Raw genomic sequence first — 25,593 nt, 5'->3', positions numbered from 1 at the left:
ACCTTTCTAGATAGAGGAAGAGCCCCCCCCCCCCCCTTCCCTCCAAAATTAAAGGGCAACGATTAAGACAGTAGAGGACGGGCAACTTCTACTTTTGGTGACTTAATTACCAAAATAAAATTTACAGCTAATTTGTGACACTAATTAAGAACAAAGAAAACAAGTAAATTGGTGAAGGGTTTGGTACATGGAAAAGGAATCATTACATATTTGCGTTCGAACTACAAATGTTTGATCTACCAACTTCTAATTTGGTGAAAACTTCTAGTTTTCATGCCACCTAATTTTTTCATTAACATGAGTACATCAAAAGTCTTCTTAGATTTAATCATTTTATACACCAAATTCCGTAGATAACTTACCTTTTAAAGTAGATCAAATTAATTACTAAACGACTATACTACATTAGTTGGTATGAATAAATTAAGACATTATTAATTGTAGTGTTTATGACATTACTCTAAGAAACATAAAAGCTCCTATCAAAATTTTGGGGGACTAATGAACATCTCTTTCCCTTTTCAAAAAAAAAAAAAATGAACATCTCTTTCCAAAGTTCAAACTAAAACATGTACTTTTGGAGGTGTTGTCAAAATCAAAATGAATCAATGAGACATGCAATGCATGTAAACCAGGGGCGAAGACCACTTCATATGTAGCTTTGTTCCTTATCTTAATACTAAAGGGGCGTTAAATAACACTACTTTTTTGTTCATAATCTACAAACGTTTGAGAGTTTTATTTTTCATTTTTTCATAAATTTTATGTGGAATGAAATAATAATACGTGAAAAAGAAATGAATGTTCAAATGAGAGGTGATGTTTAGGTTAATTTGTTGATCGAAAAAAATATTAAAGGGTAAATTGAGTAATGTAACTTATATATTCTTGTTGGGGATATAAAAGAAGAAGAATAGATGAGTAGTAATTTGGGGAGATGTGGCAAATACTCTAAACCAAGTATTTGGGAACACACAACCATATATGATGATCAATACAATACCCATAAATACTGGTCCTAAGCTTCTTCTTATTCACTTTCCAATGAAATCTCAAAAGACCAACATCCTCTTAAGCTGTCCTATTTTCCAAAACCCACGAGCACCCGACTAAAATAAAATTCCAAGTAAAATGTCGCATACCCCAACATAAATTAGATTTCCTGGTCCCCCTCCCCCTCCTCACATCAAGAAATAATAAATATTTGGATAAAATAAAAGATAGAGACTATTATTAATTATTAAGCATAATGCTTGATAAAGAAACCATACACCCTCGTTACTTTAAACATGTTTAGAGCCGTAGATTAATGCCTGAAAACCCCTCAATCATTCATAACCAACAACATTCAGTGGACTGCAGCAAATTTTGGGACCCCTGCATTTGATCATTCACATTAAGATTTACTTTCTCCGCCGTTAGATGGGTCCGAAGGTGTACCGAACGGACGGCCGTGATTAAACAATGGAGTATTTGCATTGATATTCAATTCAAGTTGAGGGGGGCTAAGGGCCATGATTAATGAAGAAGCATCATCCATTTTGTCCCCAATTAGTTTAATTAAGCTAATATTAAAAGGGGGAGAAAATGTGTCCTAAAAAGACTGATTTTATGCATGGTAGAAAGGTTTTTACAAATTACAAGATCTCTCTTCTCTCATATACAAGGAACCTCATCATTCCAAGTCTTTCTCCCCTTTTGAAAAAATCAACAAAACAAGAAATATCTAGGAACTACAAACCCACAAATTTCAATAGAGAATAGAGGGGATGTAAGGAGCAAAGTCAGTAGCTCGAGGAAGAAAAAGAGGAAAGAAGAAGCCAAAGAGAGCACTCAAACCAAAAGGTGGACACACAATACACGAACACACACTCATATCTTCAACAAAAACTATTATTGAAACAAATTACAAGTAAAATTAACCAGTAATAATGTAATTACACAAGTAGATTACTAAGCAAAAAACCCAGAAACCCAGTCAATCTAGTCAAACAGTTTACAACCCAATAACCTCAAATCTAAAGAGATACACAATTACAACTAAACTAATAACAAACCCTCTTGCCAACTCTCTCTCTCTAAAAATCTTCTCTCTCTATCCCCACCCTGTATGCCTCTCAATGTGTATAAAATAGATAATGGGCAATTGGCATGCCTTATTTTAAGTGGGAGAAAAGTAAGAAATTGGAAGGGAGCTGGAGGTCATGAAAATTTCATGCCTTCTTCTCTCTTGCTGTATAAGTATCACACTTCTCTGCTAATCAGCTGGTCTCTCTCTTCTCTCTCTCTCTCTCTCTCTCTCTCTCAAATCTCAAACAGAAGCACATACTCATAGTGATTGACAGTGTTTCCTTTTCTGGGTCTTTCAGGCTTCTTTGTGTAATTTTCCTATTCTATAAATCTCCCTCTTTTTTTTTCTTTTTTTCTTTTTATCTTCCATCCCATTAAACAATGAAAATGGCATATTACCATTCATCCTTTCCCCTCTGTAGGAAACACCCATCATTGCTCCCAACAATCGTTTTCAACCTTAGAAACCTGAGCTTCTAAGATATTCCCTCCTTCCCATTCCTTCCATTCTTTCTTCTTCTTCTTCCTCTCTCACCATTTAAATATCACCCTCTTCTTCCTTTTTTTTATCCCACTCTCACTTTCTCCCCCACCCACCAAAAACACCATCACAACAAAAAAATGGATCCTTCTTCCACCAACTCTGTCAATGGCTTCTATTCCTTTCTGACTCGTGGGATCGACGATCTCGAAAGGGTCTATCTCTCCAACAACTTCATGTCAATCCAATTCCTCCAAAGGGCTCTCTCGCTTCTTCGATCCTTCCACTCCCAGCTGACTCTGCTCGTCCAAAAGCTTCATTTACCCGTCGGGGACAAGTGGCTTGATGAGTACATGGACGAAAGCTCCAAGCTTTGGGAAGCCTCTCATGTCCTCAAGTCCGCAATCTCTTCCATGGAGAACTACTACACCTCCGGTTGCAACATCACCTCCACGCTCGACTCTCACCGCAATCTAACCCCGCAGCTCTCCCGCCAGGTTTGTTATCAACTCCAAACACAACATATATTGCTTGATCATCATCATCGATCATGTATTTTAATTCAATAAACATCATCAAACTAGGTTGTGCGCGCCATCTCGGGCTGTCGGCGCGAGGCTTTTGGATTGGAAGAAGAAAACAGAGCGATGATGGAGACCCGAATCGAGCCTCTGTCGCTCCGTTTCGACGAGAGAGTCTCCATCGAATCGAAGCTCAACGGGTTCAACGGGTTCCGGGGAGTGCTGTACGCAATGAGAAACGTGAGCACTCTGCTGCTGATGATCTTGCTGTACGGACTGGTGTTCTGCTGGCCGGAATCGAGCTTCTGCAGAGGAGGGTACGAGGGGTGTTTGATCTTCGGATCACCGTTCATGATATCGACGGCGAGATTGCAGCAGAGGGTGGCGGCGGAGATCGGGCAGAACAGCGGGAGGCCGGGGATACTGATGGACGAGTTCCGGCGGTCGAAGATGGCGATGGAGGAGCTGAGAGGGGAGATGGAGAGGAAGGGGACGGCGGCGATGATCATGGATTGGGAGAGTGAAAGTGGGATTAGGGAGAGAGTGGACAAGTTGAGAGGGTGTTTTGGGGTGTTGAGATCTGGTGCCGAGAATATCAGTAGCCAACTTGATGATTTCTTGGATGAAATTGTGGAAGGGAGGAAGAAGCTTTTGGACTTTTGCAGTCATAGGTAGAAGTGAAGTGAAGTGAAGTGAGAGGTTAGAAACTTTGTCAAGAAATGAAGAAGAAAAAAAATTACAGGGTAGAGTGAGAGAGGTAATTTAGTAGTTGGGTATTGTTGTACCTTTTTAACCTTTTTACCTTCTGTTTGTATTGAAATGTTCTTTTTTATTTTTTCACTCTTCTTCTTGTGGTTTGCCTCTTCTTCTTTGTCCTAAAAGTTACTAGTTACTCCTTTTAAAAAATAGTTACTAGTTACTATTCACTATATTTGAAAGTGCGACACAATTTACTATTTCTTTTTATAATTAGTCATATTGTCGGAATTACTATTCACTATATTTGAAAGTGCGACACAATTTACTATTTCTTTCATAATTAGTCATATTGTCGGAATAGAATTTGAACTCGGAAGTTCTCTCGTCATGAGATAAAACGTCACTAAAGTTACAAATTATGTAGTCAAATCAAAGTAAAAAAAAAAAATTATATATGCAATTTTGAGTGAGAGAAAATCTAACGTAAAAGAAAACGTTGTCAATTAGTAAAATATAAAAGAGATAATAATACGTCACTAAAGTTACAAATTCTGCAGTCAACTAAAGTTACAAATTCTGCTGTCAAAACAAAGTAAAAAAGATATGCAATTTTGCGTGAGAGAAAATATAACGTAAAAAAATACGCTGTCAATTAGTAAAATATAAACCCCATATTTTTTCAACTTAAACAAGCATTTTCAGGAACTGGCTCGTTTTCCAAGACTCAAAAAGAAAATTCTTTACATCTATGTAAAAAAAAAAAACTCAGTCGTGAGATGGAACACTTTCTAAAAAAAATAAAAGTTATAAACTTTGTGGTTAGAATTAAATTAAAAAGAAATACAATTTTGGTGAGAGAAGATTGAATGTAAAAACAATTTTGTGCAAAGAGCAAATCTAAAAACACCATCTAGGATGACTAAAAACTACAAAAAGAAGAAGAAAAAGTTAAAAAGTAAAGAAGAGTTTGGGTGAACAAAGAGAGGAAAAGAGAATTGGAATGGAAGGTTCTTGTTACTATATTAGGCTAGGGGGCACAATCAAAATTCCCATTTAAAAATGTAAAAACAAATCCCATATATTTTTTATTTAGAATTAATGGATATGATATGATTCTTTAAGATATTATTTTTGTTTTGAAAAGATTTCCCTCTTGTTGAGTTGGGTTGGGTTGGGTTATTGTTTCGTTCAATAGAGAGGGGTATAGAGTGTGTAGAGTAGTAGTGGTATTTAGTTGTTATAGTAAATGAGTAATGATTCTTGTTGTGAAAGAATGATGAAAAAGGGTGGCTTAGGACTGTAGTATGTAGGGAAGGGGGTGTGTGAGATTCCTGGGTTGCTTTTTCATTTTCAAAAAGCACCTTCTTTTGATCTTAAGAAGCTTTTGTTTGATTCGGTTCTCTTCGAAAGCAATGGCCTTGATCATGAAATCTCTTCTCACCCCAACACAACTTCATCACATCTCTCTTCTTCACCCTGCTAAATAATAAAGGAGAGTTCACAATATCACATTTTGCCCGCTCTCAAAAAAAGATTACTCCTACAAAAAGTTAGTCAAATCTAAAATTGCCTATCTACCTGACTATCATTATCTTTATTCCGACAGTCCGACACAATTCAGATCGTTAGACGATTTTTGACCCCCATTATGATCTTTTGTCAGTAGATTATGACATTTATTTCACGTTTTGTTCAACGAGATGCGTTTAATTACTTTATCAGCACAATACAGATCCAATTAGACGATTTTCGACAGAATATGATATTTTGTAAATAGAGAATAATTTAAAGAAAGAATTGAGTAATGAACCGTTTCGATTATTGAATTACACAATAAAGTAACAATGCAAACTTAGCTTGAAAGACGATAAAAAAAAAAGTACTAAAAAATTGTTTTTCCTTCTCTCTAAGCACACACAAAGATCATTTTTTTTCCTCCCCCTTCTTTGGGTTTTCGATTTGGGTTTTGTGGAAAATATAATAATAAAATAGGAGAGAGCAGAAAATTTAGGGTCACTTTCTTGCTTCTCAACCGTATCTCATGCTTTTTGTCCCTTGCCGGAAATTCATGCCTTGCCTCCCTTGAAGGGATCCATAGCGGCGTCCAACATACGTGAAATTAATAAAATAAAGGCGAAAGCGAAAAACTAAAAGACAACAAACACTGATCTGATATGATGAATAAACAAATATGCCATTGGGGAAAAAACAAAGAGCCAAAGGCAAAGGCAAAGGCAAAGCTATGCCAGAGCCGAAAACAACTTCTTTTTCAGAGTTTCCCCCTCTGTTCTTTCTGACCCAAGAAAACATTATCATCCTTAAAGCAGCAGCAAACCGCGGCTCATAATAATCACACCGCCAAACACCAAACCAAAAAAATGAAGGCTGTGTATGAAATTATTACTATGATTCTTCCAAAAAGAGAAGCAGGTACAATAAAGAAACAAAATTTGCCAGAATTTGGAGCAACATCTGACATAAAAGAGTAAATGCACTTATACTTTGTTACAGGAAGAAACTACTGTTGTGCAATAACTACAAAGTTCAGCAATGCCAACCAGATAGTAGAATTTGACAACCAAACTGACACATGGACAAATCCCATAATGACTGCTTTATATAAATCCAGATATCCCAATAAATAAAATAGAGAGATTTTTGCTTTCTATATATAAACATCGAGAAATAGTTGAGGAGGATCTGGCAAAGACTACTACCCTGTGGAAATTGGTAACAGATTCAGTATTCCTCTGTAATTTACAAGGGATCAGTTCGACGACAGAACAAATGAAACCAAAAAATGTGTGATGCGTTAGAGATGTGACATGTTCAACAAGTATCATATCCTGGCATTTCAAATTGGGAAGCAAATGTTTCAACACGATTTCGAAGTTCAACAATATCTTTATTGTTCTGGAGACCTTTGAGAAATTCTTTCTGATATTTTCCATGTTCTCTCTGAACAGCAACAGTAATCTGGGCAGCCCTAATAAGAAAGTCGGCAATTGTCTCGAAATCAGACTCAACACAACCTCGTGAAGTCATAGCAGGGGTACCTGCAAAAACAAACAAGGAAACTTAATATTAATACAAAATAAGATGACCAAACAGCTACAAAACTGGTGTTGAGAAAGCAGTTGAAATAGGAATAAGTCCAAATATCAAAAATAAACAAATGACTTAAATAAGGCATGCCGGTTGAGTGATTTATATAAACATCCAGCAATACATGTGAAGAAATACAATGAAAAACAGAATGCAATTTGGGCAAAATGACATGTATACAAGAAAACTGGGAGATCGTAAATATCCCATATGATGGAATTCAAGCGGCCAGAATGACCAAGTCTAAACCCTTAAAGACTAATAAAGACAAAATTACTACTCACCAATTCTAACTCCCCCAGGAGAAAAGGCTCCGTTATCACCAAATATGGCACTTTTATTGAGAGTAATATGGCAGATCTCGCAAACTTTTTCGTAGTTCTTCCCTATATTTTAAAAAGATGATAAGAATTAGACAGTGAACTGCAAAATTACACATTATAAGAAAAGTAAGGTAACTGAGTGATATAAGATGAAAGGACAGTGAAAAATGGAGCACTTGGATGCTTGCAAATCTATGCAGATACCTATAGAAAATGGAACAGAGAAATACATGCTCATATGACAGTGTTTAATACACATAATCATTCAACAGATGAGACCATCAACTATCATCCACAGTTGAGTTAATAAATTAGTTATAGATTTGCTCCTCTTAAAGCTATGAGTTCTGATAACTAAAATTGAACTCCAAATGGCGGGAAAAAAAACCGTACGTCCTCACAACTCTTCAAATTTTGAAACAGTATTGTCAAGTATCCTAAGAACAATGGCTTAAAGCAGTACTTGATTATATGTAACTTTCACTATTTTGAAACAGCCTTAACTCTACTAGTTGCCAGAGTCATGTTTCCTGTACAGCTGTGTAGACCTTTGGTCTAACATTACTAATGACCAAAAGTTCAATGCTAGGCAACTTTTTGTTGAACTTAAAGCTAATCAGCTTTCATTAAGAAGCAATCGAGTATTGAAATATAGATTCGGAGGTAAATTTGAATGTGGACCACATCATAGATTCTTGATGTGGGACAAAAATCATTATGAAACTCAACAGCTATGCAGATAAATAATTTTTAAACCCCACTCCTGTGAAAAATGGGCTGGTTATCATTAATACCTGTTATACCAAGAGCTGTAAGATCCCAAAGCAACAAGTGATTATCGGTACCCCCAGTAACCAATCTGCATTTTCTTCTTAACAAAGCATTTGCCAAGGACTGTGCATTTTTCTTGACCTGGTTCATGTATTCTTTATATTCTGGAGTAGCCACTTGTTTTAAGGCTATGGCAAGAGCAGCAATATGGTTGTTGTGAGGACCACCCTGTAGCGATGGGAAAACAGCGAAATTTATCTTTTCTTCAAAATCATACAGGTTATTTCCATCCCCATTTGATTGATGCATGCCTTGCTTCCTTCTTTTTGGACCTTTCCGGTAAAATATAATACCTCCCCTAGGACCCCGGAGGCTTTTGTGTGTTGTTGACGTAACAATATCACAATAATCAAAAGGACTCGCACACTCCTGTAATAGACAATAGCAAATAAGTCAGAAACATTCCTACATATACATATATATTTTTTTTCCAATTAATATTAATCCAGTGGCTTATACATACACATAATATTCCTGAGAGGATTTCCTGCTCCCTATCATTTCACAAAATATGAATAAGCATTTTAACTTCTTTTGGACATGGGCACACACACTGAAAGCATACTCTTATGCAAGATCACTTGCAGGAACTAAAGATAATTTCAGGGAATTGTTATTGAAACTCCTAAAGAGTCGAGCAACACTATAGCACTTAGTTTTTGAGTTTATGGAACTAATTAAATATTGATTTTGTAGTGTAGAAGCACTTTTTGGGAAATGGGTTGCTAGTTTTTACTATGAATGATAAATAATTTACCAATTGTCAAAAAGCTCATATGAAAACTAGCCAAATGTACAAAATCACATGAAGTTTTTAAACAGCCAAATTTCCTTATTCCATGGTTATTTAGCAATAAACAGACAATCCCATACACGAAGGCAAAAGTAAAAGATTATACATTCTAACACAGCACTGTGAATGTATGTTTGCAGGTATGTATACATATACACACACAATCAATTCCAAAAACAGCCATAAGTTTGTTATCATCTCTCAATAGAGATTCAAATCTTTACAAAGTATTACCATAACATTAGAACAAATTGTATACAACTAGGAGGCACAAAAGTATACAAAAATGAGAAATTAGAGTCAGGAAGCACAGAATCCACGACATGGCATTTTTAACTGAACAAGCATCTATTCAAAGAATGGAAACACTCTCATAGTGCACCTTACTTGGATTACACTTCCACTGAAACAAAAATTTAACACTCACCAAAAAACAACCTAAAGAACATTTGAGAACCATAAAGCCAATCCTAAGACCAATTTGCATAATCTTCTCACATATTGTATGTTTCACTTAATGCACTTTCTAGTTATTATAACATACTTAAGGATCACTTATGCTCAATCAGTGATAAATGGTTTTATAAGTTTCAGTTATATAATACTATAAGATGATAAATGATATTACATGTTTCACTTAATGCACTTTCTAGTATCATTTATCAAGACTCAACAAACAGCTCAAAGGAAAACTTGCTGAAAATAGCACAGTTCAACTGGCACCCTGTTTAGCAGCAAAAGAGGTCAGAATATGGTATCTGATGGGATCAATCAATTTCTTGTCTTTTCATCTCTTTCAATAAGAATGTAAAATCACTTAATGACTCTGAGCATTAAACAATATAAGGTCTGATATATTGCCGAATAAGTGAGAGGACTATTAGAACTAAACTGCCCACCTCTCCTCTAAAGTCGCAAATATGGCATCACGCAATAATAACAAAATCGCACATACATAACCATAGATTGCAAATTCATCAAATAAAACTAGAGTTAGGATAACAACTTCCATACCTTGGCTGCTATAAGGCCGCTGATATGAGCCATGTCACACATCAGCACAGCTCCGCATTTATCAGCAATATACCTAAACCTGGCATAATCCCACTCCCGGGGATACGAACTCCCGCCGCAAATAAGTATCTTGGGGCGATAATCAAGCGCCTTCTCCTCAAGCTTATCATAATCAATGAGCCCCGTGCGGGGGTTCACCTTATACGGAAGACTATCAAAGAATATCGATGCGGCAGACACCTTCTTCCCACTAGGAGTATAATAACCATGACTCATGTGTCCTCCGGACGGCGAATCCAAACCCATAATCCGTTCATTTGGGAGCAAAAGACCAGTGTATACAGCGAAATTAGCCGAAGTACAAGAGTAAGGCTGAACATTGACCCCCCATTTCTCAGGATCGAGACTAAAAGCAGCCAATGCCCTCTCACAGCAGAGCAATTCAATCTGATCAATATGCTGATTACCAGTATAGTACCTCCCTCCGGGGAACCCCTCCGAATACTTATTCGTCAAGTGGCTGCCCAGAGCCTCCATCACAGCCCTGCACACGAAATTCTCCGAAGCAATCAATTCGATCCCTTTGAACTGCCTACGCCTCTCCTTCTCCATCATTTCATGAATCTCCGGGTCCGCCACCGCAAGCGGCTGGTTCCCCCAAGCCCTCACCGCGGCCCGCCGCGCCTCCAGCCCCTCCGATTCAACCGCCGCGCACTTGGCAGGAGGCTGATTGAAGGGCGACGACATGTCCCTCGGCCTTTTGGGGCAAATTGAGTGCCCTAAGAGATTGAACCTCTCACTCTCATCTTCTTCTTCCTCCTCCTCCTCGCGATCGTCTTCATTCTCAGCCCTAATGTTCTCCTCCTTCAGCAGCTGTAGCGGCACGGATTGATTACAGTTCGTCGGAATTGAACTCTGATGCGAGTTCAGCCCTAGAAACAGACCCGGCTGAGCCCCGGAGAAATCCATAACCACACACAATCCCCCCAAAAATCTTACAAATTTGTCAAAAAAATCAAAACCCGAAATCGAAAAAAACTGATCAACACCTTAGGCCCAACAGCAACAACAGTAGCAGCGGCAACAGTTTCTCAAACAGCTACACCGGCACCAACGAAGCGATGATGATCGTCCGGAATTGTTCGTTTCCATGCACACAGAGCTTGAAAGCTGAGAGCGGATTTGGAAGTAAGAGAATCACAGAGGTTTGAAGAAGAAGAATAAGGCAAATGTGAAATTATATATGAAAAAGAGGATTAGGTTTTGTTTTTTGAAGAGAATGAACCTGGATGCAATTGTGTTATACTGGACCGACCGGGAATAGCCGGTAGCGTTTTGCGTCGTCCTGGTAGAGTAAGACGTGGTGGACTTCTGTAGGTTGGTCCATGTGGACGAGATGACGTCCAGGTTCAGATACGGAATATTAGGCTGGACTTGGACTTTGCTACTCTGACCCGACCCGTTGTTGGTTCTAGGAATGCGGGAAGATTTTATTATTTTAAAAAATAGAAAAGCCTGGTTAGAGGAAGCCAGCGAGGATGGGTTCATACTTCATAGCTAACTAAGTCACCAACCTCTTTTCCTAAACGTCTAGGATGGGTTTGACTCTAAACGTCTTTTCCTAGGGTTGAGTTTCGGGTAGATGTAAATTTAATTGGTAATGATATTTTTTTTATTTCGCTGGGATAATGTGTTTTACCATGAATTTCACATTTGATTATTAATTTTTAGTCTATTGAAGTACAAAATGTTTACAGATAGACAGTATATTGTACTTGACTAGTGTATAATATGATAAACTTGTACAAGTTTGTTTCATTTCTCGATTATAGCATGTGAAACTTCAACATAGAGGAAATTTCCTAACAAGCATATGTTGGCATACATGGGTCATGATAATGAGGAACCAAAATGTATGTACACTACTTTTCGGGTAATCTATTACTTTTGGCTAACCTAGGTGGTAGGTACAATTGGTTTGGCACCAAAAAATCAGATGCAATGATTGATATTGCCGACGACAACGCAGTGTAGCCGTCGGTTTGACTTTCCTATAGAGCTCGTCTAACCACTGAAATTAGTGTTCCTTCTTTTTCTTCTCTTCTTACTTGATTCTTCATCAAGCGAGGCAATTTGCACATGTCGTGATCTTTGCATTGTTGTTGAATGATGCGATCTTGACTAAAAAACGTGTACCGACATTTGTTGGTCAACCGATACCTTGGTTTTGATTCTTGAGATCCCACAACCACAGTCCAGCCGCATCTTGGTTGTCGGTCCGGCCAAACCGCCGCAGTTTTACCAACCGAGTCGAGCCCTATCTCTTCCTCCGGTTGGGCCCCTAAACATAAAACAATCACTATTAGCAACAAACTGGGCTCACTATTAGTAAAAAAAACGAATCTTCCTCAACCCAAATTGAACTTTCAGGCCCAACAACAAGTAGAAAGCGTACTTTTCACTTCAAGTCATCCTCGGTCACCAAAGCAATCGAAGACTCGTTGAGCTCGATCGTCTTGTTTCTGAGATGTCTCTTTCTACCTGGGACTATCTCACCCTTCTCCTTCTTCGTCCTCTCTTCGCAATCGCACTCGTCGTCTTGTTCATTGCTTCCGGTATTCCTCTAACTTTTCTTCACCATTTAATTCGTTTTTTCTACTTCTGGAATTCTGAAGTTGAATTGAGGATCTGGGTTGGAGAGAATTCTAGTAATTTGTGATTTCTGGGCGTGGATTTACAGGTTGGTATTTGGCGTGGAAGCTGGTTTTGGTTCATGTTCCTCTTGTTCAAGAGATTTTCGGGTTGAAAAAGAAGCCCGTCAATCCCAAACCCGCAACTCGTGGACGATTTTCGAAGTTTTACAGTACATTGGAAACCCAGAATTCAGCTTCTAAATGGTAATCTTTACTTCAAAGTTTAATGCTTTTCTTTTTGGGTTTTGAGTTGCTGCTCTGAGATAAGCAAACAAACATAAAATTGGTCAAGCCCAGAAATTGGTGTTAGAGAACTCTCAGTTTGTAGCTAAAGTTTCTTCATTTGTTCTATTGCATTGAAAAACAAAGATAGAATTGAGTTGGGTGCTCTGAGTTTGTTCTACTACTTTGTGGAGTTGCATAGAAGGATTTGGAATAGTCGAATAGTCATGTGTTCTTGATGTTGGTTTCCCATTGTATAATTGTGTCATTTTCATAACTTTCTGTATGAGATTGAGATTCTCTACAAACATAAAGAAGAAGGTTATTTTAGGACACTGTAGGATTACTTTTAGACTCTGGTTTAGAATCCATAATATATGGGAGCTTATTTATCATTGAGGACATAATGTGAAAGGGCTTGGTTACAATGAAGGTTCATAATCCAGTTTCATCATACTTGCAAGTCATGCATTCCTATTCAATCATTCGTGCAAGAAATATGGATTTGTAATTTGAGAAATCTATTTATGGTTTTCATTTTTCAATGGTGTTGCAGAAATGAAGGGAGAGCAAAGTTGGTAGATTCATGTGTGATTGGAGGGTAAGGGAATCCATGACACCAAGTTCATTGTTTGATGGAAGGAAGAATTCGACGACACACTTTCCAAGGGTGGAGATTATGTTCCTTTGTGTATAGCAGTATAGATTGATTTGAACAGATTATGCTCCTTGTGTATAGATTTAAATTTTTGGAGTCATTTGACCAAAAGGATTGCATTCACTAATTCAGAACAAAATTTGGGGTATTAGTGTATTACTTGCAAAGAAACCATCTACAAATTTCAGTGTAGGATTACACCTTGTTTGATGTGTTCAATAGTTTCTTGAATTCGAAAGGATATACAGCTATCTTCACCAATTAGAGGATGAATAGATTCTTTCCGAGAGCGATTCATCCTTCCTCGAAGTAAAATGGCAACATTTTTGTGGGTCAAGAAGAAAGAATTAACAACTTGGAATTTATCGTTCTAACTTCAAGTCTATCGCTCTATGGCAACACACATGAAGCAACCCTAATTCTATTTCATTGATTTACCTTACTCTATTCGAGCTAAGTAGCTAACCCAACATTATACAGTATAATTTGATCCATCTTGATAAGTGGACTATAGAAAACAATACCATTTTTGTTTTTTCCTTTACTCGGATTTGAAATCAATGGTATGCCTATAGGAAAGAGATCAATTAGAGATTTACTCCTTACAATGACATACTTCTCATTTGTAATCTAATTGGTGAAGAAAAGTCGAGTCATGCTCAGTGTACCATTACATTAAATAAATTTATTGATATTGAAATAGACTGATTTGATACATAGATAAAGTAGTTTCAAACTAGTCTACCAATACATGGAGCTAGTCTACCTCTAAATCAAACTAGTCTGTAACTCTATATAATACATCCGCACATTAGTGTACCATCAACGGACCTGAAAAAAATTAAGAATCCCTTTGTTGCATTTGCCTTCATTTTAAATAGTCCGTTTTTAAGTGCAAAATAAGAAAAAGAAAAAAAAAAACTTTATGACATCACATAAACGGCACCGTCCTGGTGGAGGAGCCAAAAACCCAAGCCAAAACCCCCCATCTTCCCCATCCTCAACTTCAAAACCAAAAAAGACAAGCCCTTTGCACCAGAGCTTCTCTCACTGAACCCTCATCCATTTCCTTTGCTTCTTCCTCAGTCTTAGCCATTTCTTTAAACACATACTCTGCTCTTTCAGCCATGGAGCTTCTTCGTTCTGCTTTGCTTCCCACCACTCCCTTCTTCACCGACCCCTCTCCCTCACAAACACCCATCAATCCTCACACACCCAAATTCAAATTCCGAGCTTCCACAGACACCACCAACGTTCCCACCACCCCCACACTCTTAAACCCACAACCCCATCTCGCTTTTACCGCCAAAAAAGCCACAGACTTTAGTCCAGGAGCTCAACCCAGCTCTGAGGTTAGTCACTGCATTTCTTTACTTAGAGGTAACCATGTAGCTGATTGTAGACAAATTCATGCTCTTGCTTTGAAGTTGAATGCTTTTGAAGTGAATAGTTGGGTAGGAAATAAGCTTGCTACGCTTTACTCCAAGAACTATGAGCTTTTAGACTATGCCCAGAAGCTGTTTTATGAAATGCCTAAGAGAACAGTACCCACTTATGCAGCTTTGATTAGTGCTTATTGTCACGCCGAGCAATGGGAGGACTTGTTCTTGGTGTTTAGGTTGATGGTTGATGAGGGAATGGTGCCTGATGTGTATGTTGTGCCTACACTTTTGAAAGCGTGTGCCCTGACGAAGATGGTGGGGATTGGGAAAATGATTCATGGGTTTGTGATAAGGAAGGAGATGGATTCGGATGTTTTTGTGGGTAATTCGCTTATAGATTTTTATGCCAACTGTGGGGATTTGGGAGTTGCGGTGAGTGTGTTTGGCTCAATGAGGGAAAGAGATGTGGTTTCGTGGACTGCTCTTGTTTCGGCTTTTATGAATGAGGGTCTTTTTGAGGAAGCGACGGAGGTTTTTGATTCCATGAAGGTGAATGGGGTGAAGAGGGATTTGATATCTTGGAATGCTCTTGTTTCGGGGTTTGCACAGAATGGGGAGATTGATTTGGCTTTTCGGTATTTGGAGGCAATGCAAGAAGAAGGGTTGAGGCCGAGAGTTAATTCTTGGAATGGAGTCATTTCGGGCTGTATTCAGAATGAATATTTTGAGGATGCTTTGGATGCGTTTTATAAAATGTTGTGTTTCCCCGAGGATCCGAATTGTGTTACAATTGCAAGCATTTTATCAGCTTGTGTAGGCTTGAAAGATCTGAACTTAGGCAAGGCAATTCATGGAATTTCTCTGAAGCGTCAGCTTTGCGGTAAAACTCATGTGGAAGGTTCATTGATTGGTATGTACTCAAAATGTGGGATGAAAGATTATGCAGAGAAAGTTTTTTCCATGGCTGAGACCAAAAGCATTGGAATGTGGAATGAGATGATTGCAGCTTATGTGAATTCAGGAGAAACAGAGAAGGCAATAGAGCTTCTAAGGGTGATGCATCATCATGGCTTAAAACCTGATGTGGTGTCCTATAACACAATATTGGCTGGCCATGCAAGAAATGGGCAAAAGAATGAGGCATATGAGTTGCTTAATGAGATGGTCCGGATGGATTTGAAACCAAATATTATCTCTTTCAACGTTTTAATTTCTGGTTTTCAACAATTTGGGCTTAGTTTTGAAGCTTTGAAATTGTTCTGTATCATGCAATTCCCATCTGATCGTTCCTTTGCTGATTTTGTGCTCGCTGAGTCAATCCAACCAAATTCCATTACTATTGCTGGTGCTCTTGCAGCTTGTGCTGATCTCAATCTACTATCCCAAGGGAAGGAAATCCATGGATACATGCTGAGGAGTGGCTTTGAGCCTAATGTCTATATCTCAAGTGCATTGGTTGACATGTACTCGAAATGTCTGGATATTGTCTCAGCAACGAAAGTATTTAGGAGAATTGAGGACAGAAACACAATCTGTTGGAATGCTATGATCGCAGGCCATGTCAACAACATGCAGCTGAACTTAGCTCTTGAACTTTTCTGCGAAATGCTGGAAGAAGGTCTTGAACCAAGCTCTATCACACTCATGATACTTCTCCTCACTTGTGGAGATATGACAGCTCTGAGATTTGGAAGAGAATTACATGGATATATCATAAAGAGTCAGCTTGATCAGGCTGATAGTAGGCTTGCAAGTGCCTTGGTAGGCATGTATGCCAAGTGTGGTAGTATCAAGGAAGCTAAATCAGTGTTTGACTTAGAAGTTAAAAAAGATGCTTTGCTGTGGAATGCCATGTTATCTGCTTATTCAACTAATGGAATGCTCAATAATGCCCTTGCCTTGGTTGGACAAATGGAGTTGGTGGGCGTTGTGCCTGAGATTTGATTTTCATTGTGCTTTCTTCCAATGAACTATGAGATTAACCAAGCTAAAAGGCACAGTTGAACTATTCTTCAGTGACTGGAGGCATTCCCAGTTAAGCTTTGATGCTGTTGGATCAAGGGAGAATTATTGTGCAACATGTGCCACAACTCAAAAGCAACAGCGAAAGGCAACATGAAAATTAGTTTCCACGACATGCGAGTTTTGGCTACTGATACTCCTAAATGAGCTGTGAAAAACATGATCTACCAGGTCGGCTCTTGAGAAGATCTTTGGATGTAGTTATGCACTGATCTATCGGCCCATATTTGTGTCAGGTGGCCACTTTTCTCCCAGTGTTTGAAGGGCGTGGAGGTCCTTTAGAAGCATGAATGCAAAAGAAGGTAGTTTAGATATGTTACATCTATTTAATGTTTGTTTCTTCTTCATTTGCTCTGCTTGATTTTGAGGGTATTTTACTTAGCAGATTAGATAATCGAAAAAAATAAGACTGTCAGTGATAATTGAAGTCTATAATTATGCCAAATTAGAGCTGTTTTTGAAGGAACCTTATCCGTTTATAATCGAGCAAAATTGTATAAATCTTTGCCTCACAAAGTCACATTTAAAGCATGGTACGCAAGCACACAAGTACAGGAACTTTATTACTCACCAAACAAAAGTTACATTCCCTATTGCAGGTTGAGCTGCTAGGAACTATCTACATCAAGTCTAATGACCAAGCCCTATTTGTAGGCTTATCGAAATACTTATTTATGCCTCATTGGCCTCGGCTCACATTTATCAGTGGCTCTGATGTTTATGATCAGGTACTAGTGATGGCGTGGATCAGGTCCACCGGGACTCAGTCGCTTGGACTCAATATATCTTCCGCTCTGTCTTTCGATACTAGCCTTCAGAATTTGTCTGGCACTCTCCATTGTTTTACGACTGCCCTTGTTTGAGAACAATCCAGGAACAAGAGCTTCCTTGCCCCGAAAGAAAAGCAAAACCAGAAAAATACAAACCAAGATTTCATGCTACCCGTCATCAACTTGGAGTCTCGGAATCACACGATCAAGAGAGTCAGAGGTGGGACGTTTGAACAACTTGTATATATGGACTACCATTGCTAAGAATATTCGATAAGTAAAAGTGAATGGGTATCAATGTAAAAGAAGTTTGATTTGTTGACCTTCTTAGTGCATGACTGCACGTCAATACCATTCATTTCATTCAAAACCAATTGACATACTTCAGGGTTCTCATTCCTTTCAGGTTTTGAGTATCATTTTCTGATGCAATTAAATTGCAAAGACATGAAAATCCTACTGTAGATGTCACTCAGAAAAGCATTTTACTTTGCATGCCAGTACTGTGCATTTGTCTGCTACAAAAAACAAATGCCTCCACCAGTCTTTTGTAAAGTTTGTGTTTAGAAAATGTAGCAAGACTCCAAGGGTCCTAAGAATCTACTTGGCAAGGCGGTACAAGTTGGTATTTCCATTCATCCATCCATGTTTGTTTGCTTCATATACCTAAGAAAGTTTGGGTGCCAACTCATAAGCCTTGTCCATAAGCAGCATGCAGTAGTTGTCGAGGAACTATAAATGTCAGTTTTTCCTCCCTAAACTATATACAAACGAGTGCTGCTAGAATTCAAATGGAAAATCCTCCTGGTATTCAAAATACAAGTTGCAGATTCTATGTTCCATGGCTCTCCAATATCGAAAGCTCTTGGATAAGTATGGCTTCAACACCGATGATGGAGATGCTTGTTGATCCTTTTAACACATGCCTTAATCCCTTTTACCTAACTGAACTTGACATTTTTACAATTGCCTAACTTAAGTTTATGCCTTTTGATCAACGGAAGAGAGGATCTGATCTCATGCATCGTTGTGGAGTGGCATACTAATACACCAATAGTAGCTAATCGACAACATAAACTGCCCTCAGAAAATACTGATACGTATGCTTGTGATGGTACACTGACATGTATGCTTATGATGGTGCACTTTCCAAAGTTGGTTCACCTTTCTGCTAGGCTTCGACTTGTCCCACTTGTTAAAAAGAATAGGCGCTGGTTAGTAGCATCCAGTGTATGCCGGTCAGGATGATTGAACAAATGGGTTTATAATCCTCTGGGTTTATGGTACCATAGCTAACTTTGTGAAAGGAAAATTACGTGATTGCTACAATAAGATTCAAAGGTTATGCCTCTCGTATGACTGTCATTTAACTGATATTCAATGGAACAGAGATACTGCTAGACTACTTTGACAATTCTCTCCCCATATACTGTTACCTGATCATTTAATCAATAGGCAGCACTTTGTTATTACATAAACATTCTCAGGTTTTTTCTATTGATCAACACCAACAGGGAAGGAGGGATTCGGTGGTGCTCTTCCAACAATCGGAAGAATAAATACTAGTGTAAAGACTAGTTGATTTTCAACATTCCAAAGATTAATCTCGGAGTTACAAATGTGTCTTTCCTTCTTGTGAATCAAAAAGTATAGTACCTAAATGTCAATGTGACAATCTGGATAAAAATTTTACACCCCCAATACTTTGAAACAAGAGATGCCACTGCACTGCAGTCTTATCCTTGCATTTAATTCAGCTTCTGAGCGGAAACTTATCAATTCTCTACCGAAGCAGCTGTTGCAGGTGACCCAGACGATTTCTCAGCGGCCACAGGGGATTTCTTACTGCCAGGCCCTATAGAGACTTTAACCATTGCTGGTCTTAGAAGTCTACCTCCAAGTAAAAAGCCACGGCGAATCTCTTGAATGACAATCCCCTCAGGAAATTCTTGAGACTCTTCTCTTGCAATAGCTTCATGCACCTGCAACCAAAAGTTGAATACTTGAATTAGGTTTAAGAAATTTATGAAGCTCAAATTAATTGGTGGCAGGAACAAAAGCACAAGCATAAAAAAGAAGCTACATATTGTCTGATGTCAGTCGGTCATCAGACATCATGATATCCTCAATACAAGAGCAGATATACTGCCGTTGAACCCTAAATCAGTAAGCAAACCAATAAATATGGGGTACATGGGTCAAGGCTATATTTCGACAAATCACTTGGTGGGAAAATCAATTTCAGATCACTTAGTGGGAAAATCAATTTCAAAGGCTGATGTAACCCAGTTAACTTCTACATTTGATTTTTAATGGGAACTGCAATCTTAAAATCACTAACTATGAAACGGAGAAAACCCAACTCCAACCAATAACCTCCTAAGTAGCCAGGTAGAATTTTCATTAAAGGCTGTGGAAGTTCTTTTCTGTTTGGTTCCAAAAGATAGAAAGACTAGAAACTACCCAAAAAATAGAGCATGTACTGAGGCCTACAAAAGTAAATTAGCCTTGTCCCAAAACTTGTTATGATTATTCAGTTGTGGAATTCATATTTTACACCATAGCAGAACCTCATTAGCATGTCACCATACAGTCATACACAATAGTTCCAGTGCAACAATGTTTTAACCCCTAGTAAAACAGAAGCAGTAATTTTGAAAGAAGGGAAAGTGAAGAGAAGAAAGCTTCTCCTTCCATTGCTAAAATTCAAAGGGTAGACGACATGCAAAGGACCTGTATTGCTCCTCCAAGCAAACCAATAGTTAATCCATCTTCTGGTTAACTGGGGAGGTAAGAAGTAATATCCAATAAATTTTGTTCCATTCTTTTCTGCATTCACTTATGCTGTTATGCATCCTAACTCATCCACCTTTCCAAAACATGAAGTAAAAATTGGTCATCGTAGAAAAGATCCATTATTTAATCGTCAAAAAGTCAACATAATCAGGATTGGTTTTTGAGATTTCTTTGTGTTCATCAACTGGTTCACCACAATGAATCAGCAAGCAAAGAAGTAAGCAATATTGTGTAAGCCCCCTTTAGGATCTTTGTGTTTTACTTGAGCAAAATCAGAAAATAGATGAACTGAAAACAGAAACAACACAGCAGATTTTAGAGTGGTTCAGCCAAAACTTTAGCCTACGTCCACTTCGTGATCTCTCTTGAGAGATTCACTAGCACTATGAAGAATTTAGATATTTACAAGTACTTATTGCAGATCCCTCAAACCCCTCAGACTAGTTCTTATTCTCAATCACCTTGACTCTCAGTTTTCTGCACTTTCTGTCTCTTATTCCAGAAAACTGACTGCCGCTCCTATTTATAGGGCATAGAGGCTGCTGATACAACATGGGATTAGGATTCCTAATCCTAATAGACTAAGCCTTTCTAAGCCTATAATACAAATCCTAATAGAACTTGAAAGACTAACTTTCCTAGAACTTATAGAAAAGCTGTGCGCAAACCTCTTTCCTTTCTAGACTTGGATTTGAATTCTGCATCCTAATTTTCAGATTGTATCAATGAGCCAAAAACACAACAAGCAATGAGGCATAATCCAACATCTAGAATATACATTGAACCAAAAGTTGTCACTTACTGAAGGATCAAATGGTTTTCCCTTAGTTGGCACAGCGGTCACACGCAAGCTTCTCATAATCTCAACAAATTGCTTGTATATACCTTGGTAACTTGTATCAATCTTCTTCTCCTTTTCAGTTTCAGGTCTAATTTGTTGTTTTGCTCTCTCAAAATTGTCAACCATGGGCAAAAGGCTCTCAATTACTTCTCCTTGAGCATCAGTCCTCACCGTAAGTCTCTCTTTCTCGAATCTTTTTCTACAATTATCAAAATCTGCTTGCAAGCGGATAAGCTTTTCCTTCCCTGATGTCACCTCTGCAGATATAGATGATACTTTCTGGACTAATTCATTCTGCTTATTTTCTATTACTTCTATCCTTGCCTCAATTTCGGATACAGTCTTTTCATCTTCATTGAAAATAGCATCCTTGTAAACTTTAAGGAGGGTCCTCAAACTGGGCAAATGTTGTTGATCTGCTCCACTAGAATCTACATTATCCTCTTTTGCATTCACCTAGAAATAAAATGCACAAGTATTTCATGTACAAGTGAGGATCCATATGAAAATAGCAAAGTGAAGTATAAACAGAAAAGATCAAATGAAGTATACATATGTAAGTTTGAAATGTCGGCTAATGGCTTGCGCAAATTACTGAGATATAAATATGGAAGGTGTAGAAACAGCATTAAGACTTAACCTAGTATAAACAGCCTGTGGCTGAAAGGGTCTAAAATGAGTTCAAGTCTGAGATTGTAATGCTTACTAGTTACTACAGTCTACCACTTGATTGGACTTATAGACTATTGATTGAAGGGAAATGGCTTATTGTCTATGAACATTCGTCTCAAGGAATTCCTAGTAGGCTTTGTTAAACTGGAAACAGGAAGGTACGAAGCCGCTTGAATGAACTAAAACACTTCACATTTCATTGATCTTACAAGAAGGGTTGAATTACATACTATGTTTAGCGAACCAAAGTCTGGAACTTCAGTGAAAACTTTGAGATCGGTACAAATAATTCTTTCAGCTACAACTGCCAAGGTATTAAAGCTAGCAAAACCAAAGGGAATGCTCGACCTTCTATTTTCAAGTTAACAAATACTTACCAACAGTGACAGGCAAGAAGTCTAACGTACTGCATTGCCAGACCTTACAAAACAAGCCACCATTTCCATAATGCAATTCAGATACAAAATTCTTGTTTCTTTTTTTACCAAAATAGTTCGATATCTACACAACTGGAATATGACCGGGAACAGAGTAGTGGGTCAAGCTTATTCAACTAAAGCAAGCATCTTGAACACATCCGTTGCACCAAAACTAAGCTTAAAGCTAAACCCATGACCATTTCCCCAAAATCCCGAGATGAATTAGGGCAACAAATTCACGAAAATAATCGAAAGCATAAAAATTTAGAGAAGAGAGAGAATTATCAAAGCGTACATACTGGGGGAACAGAGCCTCGAGCAGAAAGATGAGATTTGAAAAACGAGGCACGCCTGCTGCTGCTGCGGCATTGTAAAACTAAGGGGGCAGAGTTGGTGACTGAAAAGCATAGAAGAGGTTGAGGAGCAATGGGTTTTGACGAGAAGGAGGAAGCAGAAACGCGAGCAGGAGGTATGACCAAGTAGTTGTTTTGGATAAACAACGAGTTCGCCATTAGAGCTTTTCTTAAGTGACAAGACGAGCTCTGATTTACGAGTCTACCTCTGGCCTGGCCGAGTGTTCTGGAGGAGTACAAAGGGCTTAATTTCTCCGCCGATAGCTCAGCGGTTCCGCTTGACTTGGGTGAGACAGTACGGGTCATTTTTATTTGGACCCAACAGAACAGTGGAAGCGGATATGGGCTTAATGCAGACGAATTTGGGTTTCGGTTCATATCCTACAGTATCATTTCTTATTAAAATGGAAAAGAGAGTTTTTATTGGGACCTCCAAATTTACTCACTTGACCTCATTATGAATTATTAAATGACATATATAACCTACTATAAAATGACTATTAAGGACAATAATTATACCAAAAAAATATTATATTTATTTTATGTAGACTTTCCAATTCAATAATATTAGATTGTATTCCTTATTATTTTCCTTATCTATTTTCATATTCCAATTTCACTACATACTCATTAAAGCATTCACATATATTTAATAAGAATTAAAAATATGATTAAGATCATGTGACATAAAAATGTATGATATATATGTTGAACGCATATTGGTGAGGGAAAACAAAATAAATCTTCTTATGATTTATGACCTAAATCTAAGTCTATCCATCATATTTGCAAAAAAAAAAAAAAAAAAAAGTCAGCAGTTAAAAAAAAAAACTAAAAATATTTAAATAATTAATCATGAGGTACAAAAAATACAGAAAAAAAATAAACATTAAAAACAAATGATTTCTTTACTTTTTTTGCACAGCTAAAATAGAAAAAAAAAAGTTATAAAAAAAAACCACAGAATAGTTCATGTCATTTTACTCAATACCTTGTGTTTTTATTGGAAAAAAGATTTATGCATGTTGTTTGATTAAGAAATGTAGATTTAGTTAAGATCTATAGAGTAATTAAATCATTGAAATGACTAAATTTTTTATTTTAAAGATAATAATTTGTTTACAAATTATATGAGTGAGGTTATTTGAGGAACTTTAGTGAGGTTTAGTGAGTAAATTTAGTATTTGAAAATTTGTTAAGAGGTGTGAAAAGCATAGAGGTCAAGTGAGCAAATTTGGAGGTTCCAATAGAAAAACTCAATGGAAAAATGGTCTTCTCTTGTCTTTGGCTTCTGAGGAAAATGATATTCAGGATTAATTTTTCTTATGATAAAATAAACATCCTGTCATTATGAAGTGTTTGTAGAAAATCACTTACAACAGTAATCATACAGTTATCTCTTAGATAATAACTCCCTTCACAGTTCACACTAATCTTCACTAATCATAATCACTTAAGCTAAGTATTGTAATTACACAACAACTTATATACTCAGATTTAGCTTTGTGGCTAAGCAACTGTTCCGCTTGCAAGGACGGAGGATTGGAGGAATACGATGGGCCGCCTAAGTGCCTAGCTTGTAGCCCGACCTGTTATTTTTTTTTTTTTAAATAGATAAACTTAATTAGCTTAAGCTCGCCTATATATATGGATCACAACCCGCCAGTTTTTGAAGTCAAAATCTAATGAATTAAGTTGCCCAATCAATAAGCTGAGCATGTCATTAGGAAATAAAAAAGAATATGATCAGTGGCACACAAAGAAATTTATGTACATGGAGGCAAAAAAAAAAGGTTAAAGGAACAAATATGAACAAAACTGTTGAAGGAAGTCGACATCATGTGTGCCTCTTCAAACTAGGGTTTAGTCCTAAAGTTGTAATAGGAGAAGGTTCTAGATTTCCTAGTTATGTTCGGATTCTATTACCTTTTGTGTACTCTGTAAATCCCTATATATAGGGCTCCTATTATCAATAATATACTACAATTCTCCCATCAATTCTCTCTGCAATTCCAATTTACTTCAACACGTTATCAGCACGAGTCTTAACCCTAGCCTAAAAGAAAAATGAAAAGAAAAACAAAACCCTAAAAACCCTCCTCACCAAAAATGCCGCAAGCCCTAGCACGAGCTAGCCTCCCCACTGCCGCCTGCCACCCCGCGTGCACACCCAGCCCTCGCTGCCCCTGCAACGTCCCTGGGCTTGCTGCCCCGCAGCTCCTACGCTCCCCGCTTGCGCACCCGCAGCCCCTGCGCATCATCTGCTAGCCCACACTAGCGTCTGCTCTCCTGCAACCCGCAGCCCTGAAACTTGTCCTCCGCGCGCACGCTGCTGCTGCCCCGCACCTGCGCGCTGCTGCCTACCAGCGTCCCTGCACACCTGCCGCAAGCCTCGCTACTGCCCCGCTCACTTGCTGCTGCTGCTGCCAATTGTTGTTGTTGCTGCTGCTGCCAATTGTTGCTGCTGCTGCCCCAACACGCCTGCATCAACACGCGCGTGTTCTCAAGCCCCGAATCATCAAGTAAGTTTTGTGATTAAAGTTCCTGTTTTATTGTCTTTTAAATTCCTTTATTTGCTGCAGGATTTGCCATATACGAACATGGGTTCGATTATTTAATAAGTGGAATTGTGGGGATTCACGCTAAATGAACTAAGAGCGTTCATAATCAATGAACTAAGAGTGTTCATAAGAAACGAACTAAGAGCGTTCGTAATCAATGAACTAAGAGTGTTCATAATATCCGAACTAAGAGCGTTCGTAATCAATGAACTAAGAGTGTTCATAATATTCGGACTAAGAGCGTCCGTAAGCATCGATTTATGACCATATAAACATCATTGTTTCGGTCTAATCCAAAATTTATTGGAAATCGATTTCTTGGTAGCATAGCTCGGAAATCTTATTTATATTAGTTTTCGTGGAAGCA

The 25,593-nt window shown here is 38.0% G+C and overlaps 4 protein-coding genes and 1 long non-coding RNA gene across 6 annotated transcripts; 3 read left to right on the top strand and 2 right to left on the bottom strand.

Annotated features, from left to right (window-relative positions):
• Window positions 1–1,962: 1,962 nt before the first annotated feature.
• Window positions 1,963–4,028, top strand: LOC133743488 (uncharacterized). Its single transcript, XM_062171443.1, has 2 exons — window positions 1,963–3,048; window positions 3,136–4,028. Exons 1-2 carry the CDS (start codon window positions 2,692–2,694, stop codon window positions 3,745–3,747), a joined length of 969 nt encoding a protein of 322 aa, XP_062027427.1. The 5' UTR covers window positions 1,963–2,691; the 3' UTR covers window positions 3,748–4,028.
• Window positions 4,029–6,244: 2,216 nt separating this feature from the next.
• LOC133742824 (serine hydroxymethyltransferase 7-like) lies at window positions 6,245–11,131 on the bottom strand. The gene is made up of 4 exons (XM_062170505.1): window positions 9,838–11,131; window positions 7,994–8,399; window positions 7,161–7,262; window positions 6,245–6,827 (listed from the first exon to the last, which is right to left on the bottom strand). Exons 1-4 carry the CDS (start codon window positions 10,804–10,806, stop codon window positions 6,601–6,603), a joined length of 1,704 nt encoding a protein of 567 aa, XP_062026489.1. The 5' UTR covers window positions 10,807–11,131; the 3' UTR covers window positions 6,245–6,600.
• A 1,162-nt stretch (window positions 11,132–12,293) lies between these two features.
• Window positions 12,294–13,587, top strand: LOC133706608 (uncharacterized). The gene is made up of 3 exons (XR_009844632.1): window positions 12,294–12,452; window positions 12,578–12,734; window positions 13,309–13,587. It is a non-coding gene; the product is annotated as an uncharacterized LOC133706608 (long non-coding RNA).
• Window positions 13,588–14,365: 778 nt separating this feature from the next.
• Window positions 14,366–17,764, top strand: LOC133743932 (pentatricopeptide repeat-containing protein At1g19720-like). 2 transcript variants are annotated; one of them, XM_062172013.1, is made up of 2 exons: window positions 14,366–17,116; window positions 17,543–17,764. In XM_062172013.1, the coding sequence occupies exon 1, from the start codon at window positions 14,538–14,540 to the stop codon at window positions 16,734–16,736; it is 2,199 nt and encodes a 732-aa protein (XP_062027997.1). In that variant the 5' UTR covers window positions 14,366–14,537; the 3' UTR covers window positions 16,737–17,116; window positions 17,543–17,764. The 2 variants fall into 2 exon arrangements, with proteins under 2 accessions (XP_062027997.1, XP_062027998.1); XM_062172014.1 differs by having other exon boundaries at window positions 17,414–17,764.
• Window positions 17,765–19,094: 1,330 nt separating this feature from the next.
• On the bottom strand, window positions 19,095–22,956 carry LOC133745724 (uncharacterized). The gene is made up of 3 exons (XM_062173842.1): window positions 22,612–22,956; window positions 21,183–21,677; window positions 19,095–19,566 (listed from the first exon to the last, which is right to left on the bottom strand). The coding sequence occupies exons 1-3, from the start codon at window positions 22,822–22,824 to the stop codon at window positions 19,360–19,362; spliced, it is 915 nt and encodes a 304-aa protein (XP_062029826.1). The 5' UTR covers window positions 22,825–22,956; the 3' UTR covers window positions 19,095–19,359.
• Between the last annotated feature and the right edge of the window lie 2,637 nt (window positions 22,957–25,593).

This window comes from Rosa rugosa, chromosome 4 (assembly GCF_958449725.1).
Source record: "Rosa rugosa chromosome 4, drRosRugo1.1, whole genome shotgun sequence".
NCBI lineage: Eukaryota > Viridiplantae > Streptophyta > Magnoliopsida > Rosales > Rosaceae > Rosa > Rosa rugosa.
Note: the sequence above shows the minus strand (reverse complement) of the source record. Positions and strands in the feature narration are given on the sequence as shown.

Coding starts and splice junctions, on each gene's coding strand:
- LOC133743488 (XM_062171443.1), top strand. CDS start 2,692: ATGGATCCTTCTTCCACCAACTCTGTCAATGGCTTCTATTCCTTTCTG. Junction 3,049..3,135: donor CCCCGCAGCTCTCCCGCCAG/GTTTGTTATCAA, acceptor TCATCAAACTAG/GTTGTGCGCGCCATCTCGGG.
- LOC133743932 (XM_062172013.1), top strand. CDS start 14,538: ATGGAGCTTCTTCGTTCTGCTTTGCTTCCCACCACTCCCTTCTTCACC.
- LOC133745724 (XM_062173842.1), bottom strand. CDS start 22,824: ATGGCGAACTCGTTGTTTATCCAAAACAACTACTTGGTCATACCTCCT. Junction 21,678..22,611: donor CTCGAGGCTCTGTTCCCCCA/GTATGTACGCTT, acceptor TTTTATTTCTAG/GTGAATGCAAAAGAGGATAA. Junction 19,567..21,182: donor GAAAACCATTTGATCCTTCA/GTAAGTGACAAC, acceptor TTTTGGTTGCAG/GTGCATGAAGCTATTGCAAG.
- LOC133742824 (XM_062170505.1), bottom strand. CDS start 10,806: ATGGATTTCTCCGGGGCTCAGCCGGGTCTGTTTCTAGGGCTGAACTCG. Junction 7,263..7,993: donor TACAGCTCTTGGTATAACAG/GTATTAATGATA, acceptor TTTAAAATATAG/GGAAGAACTACGAAAAAGTT. Junction 6,828..7,160: donor TCCTGGGGGAGTTAGAATTG/GTGAGTAGTAAT, acceptor TTGTTTTTGCAG/GTACCCCTGCTATGACTTCA.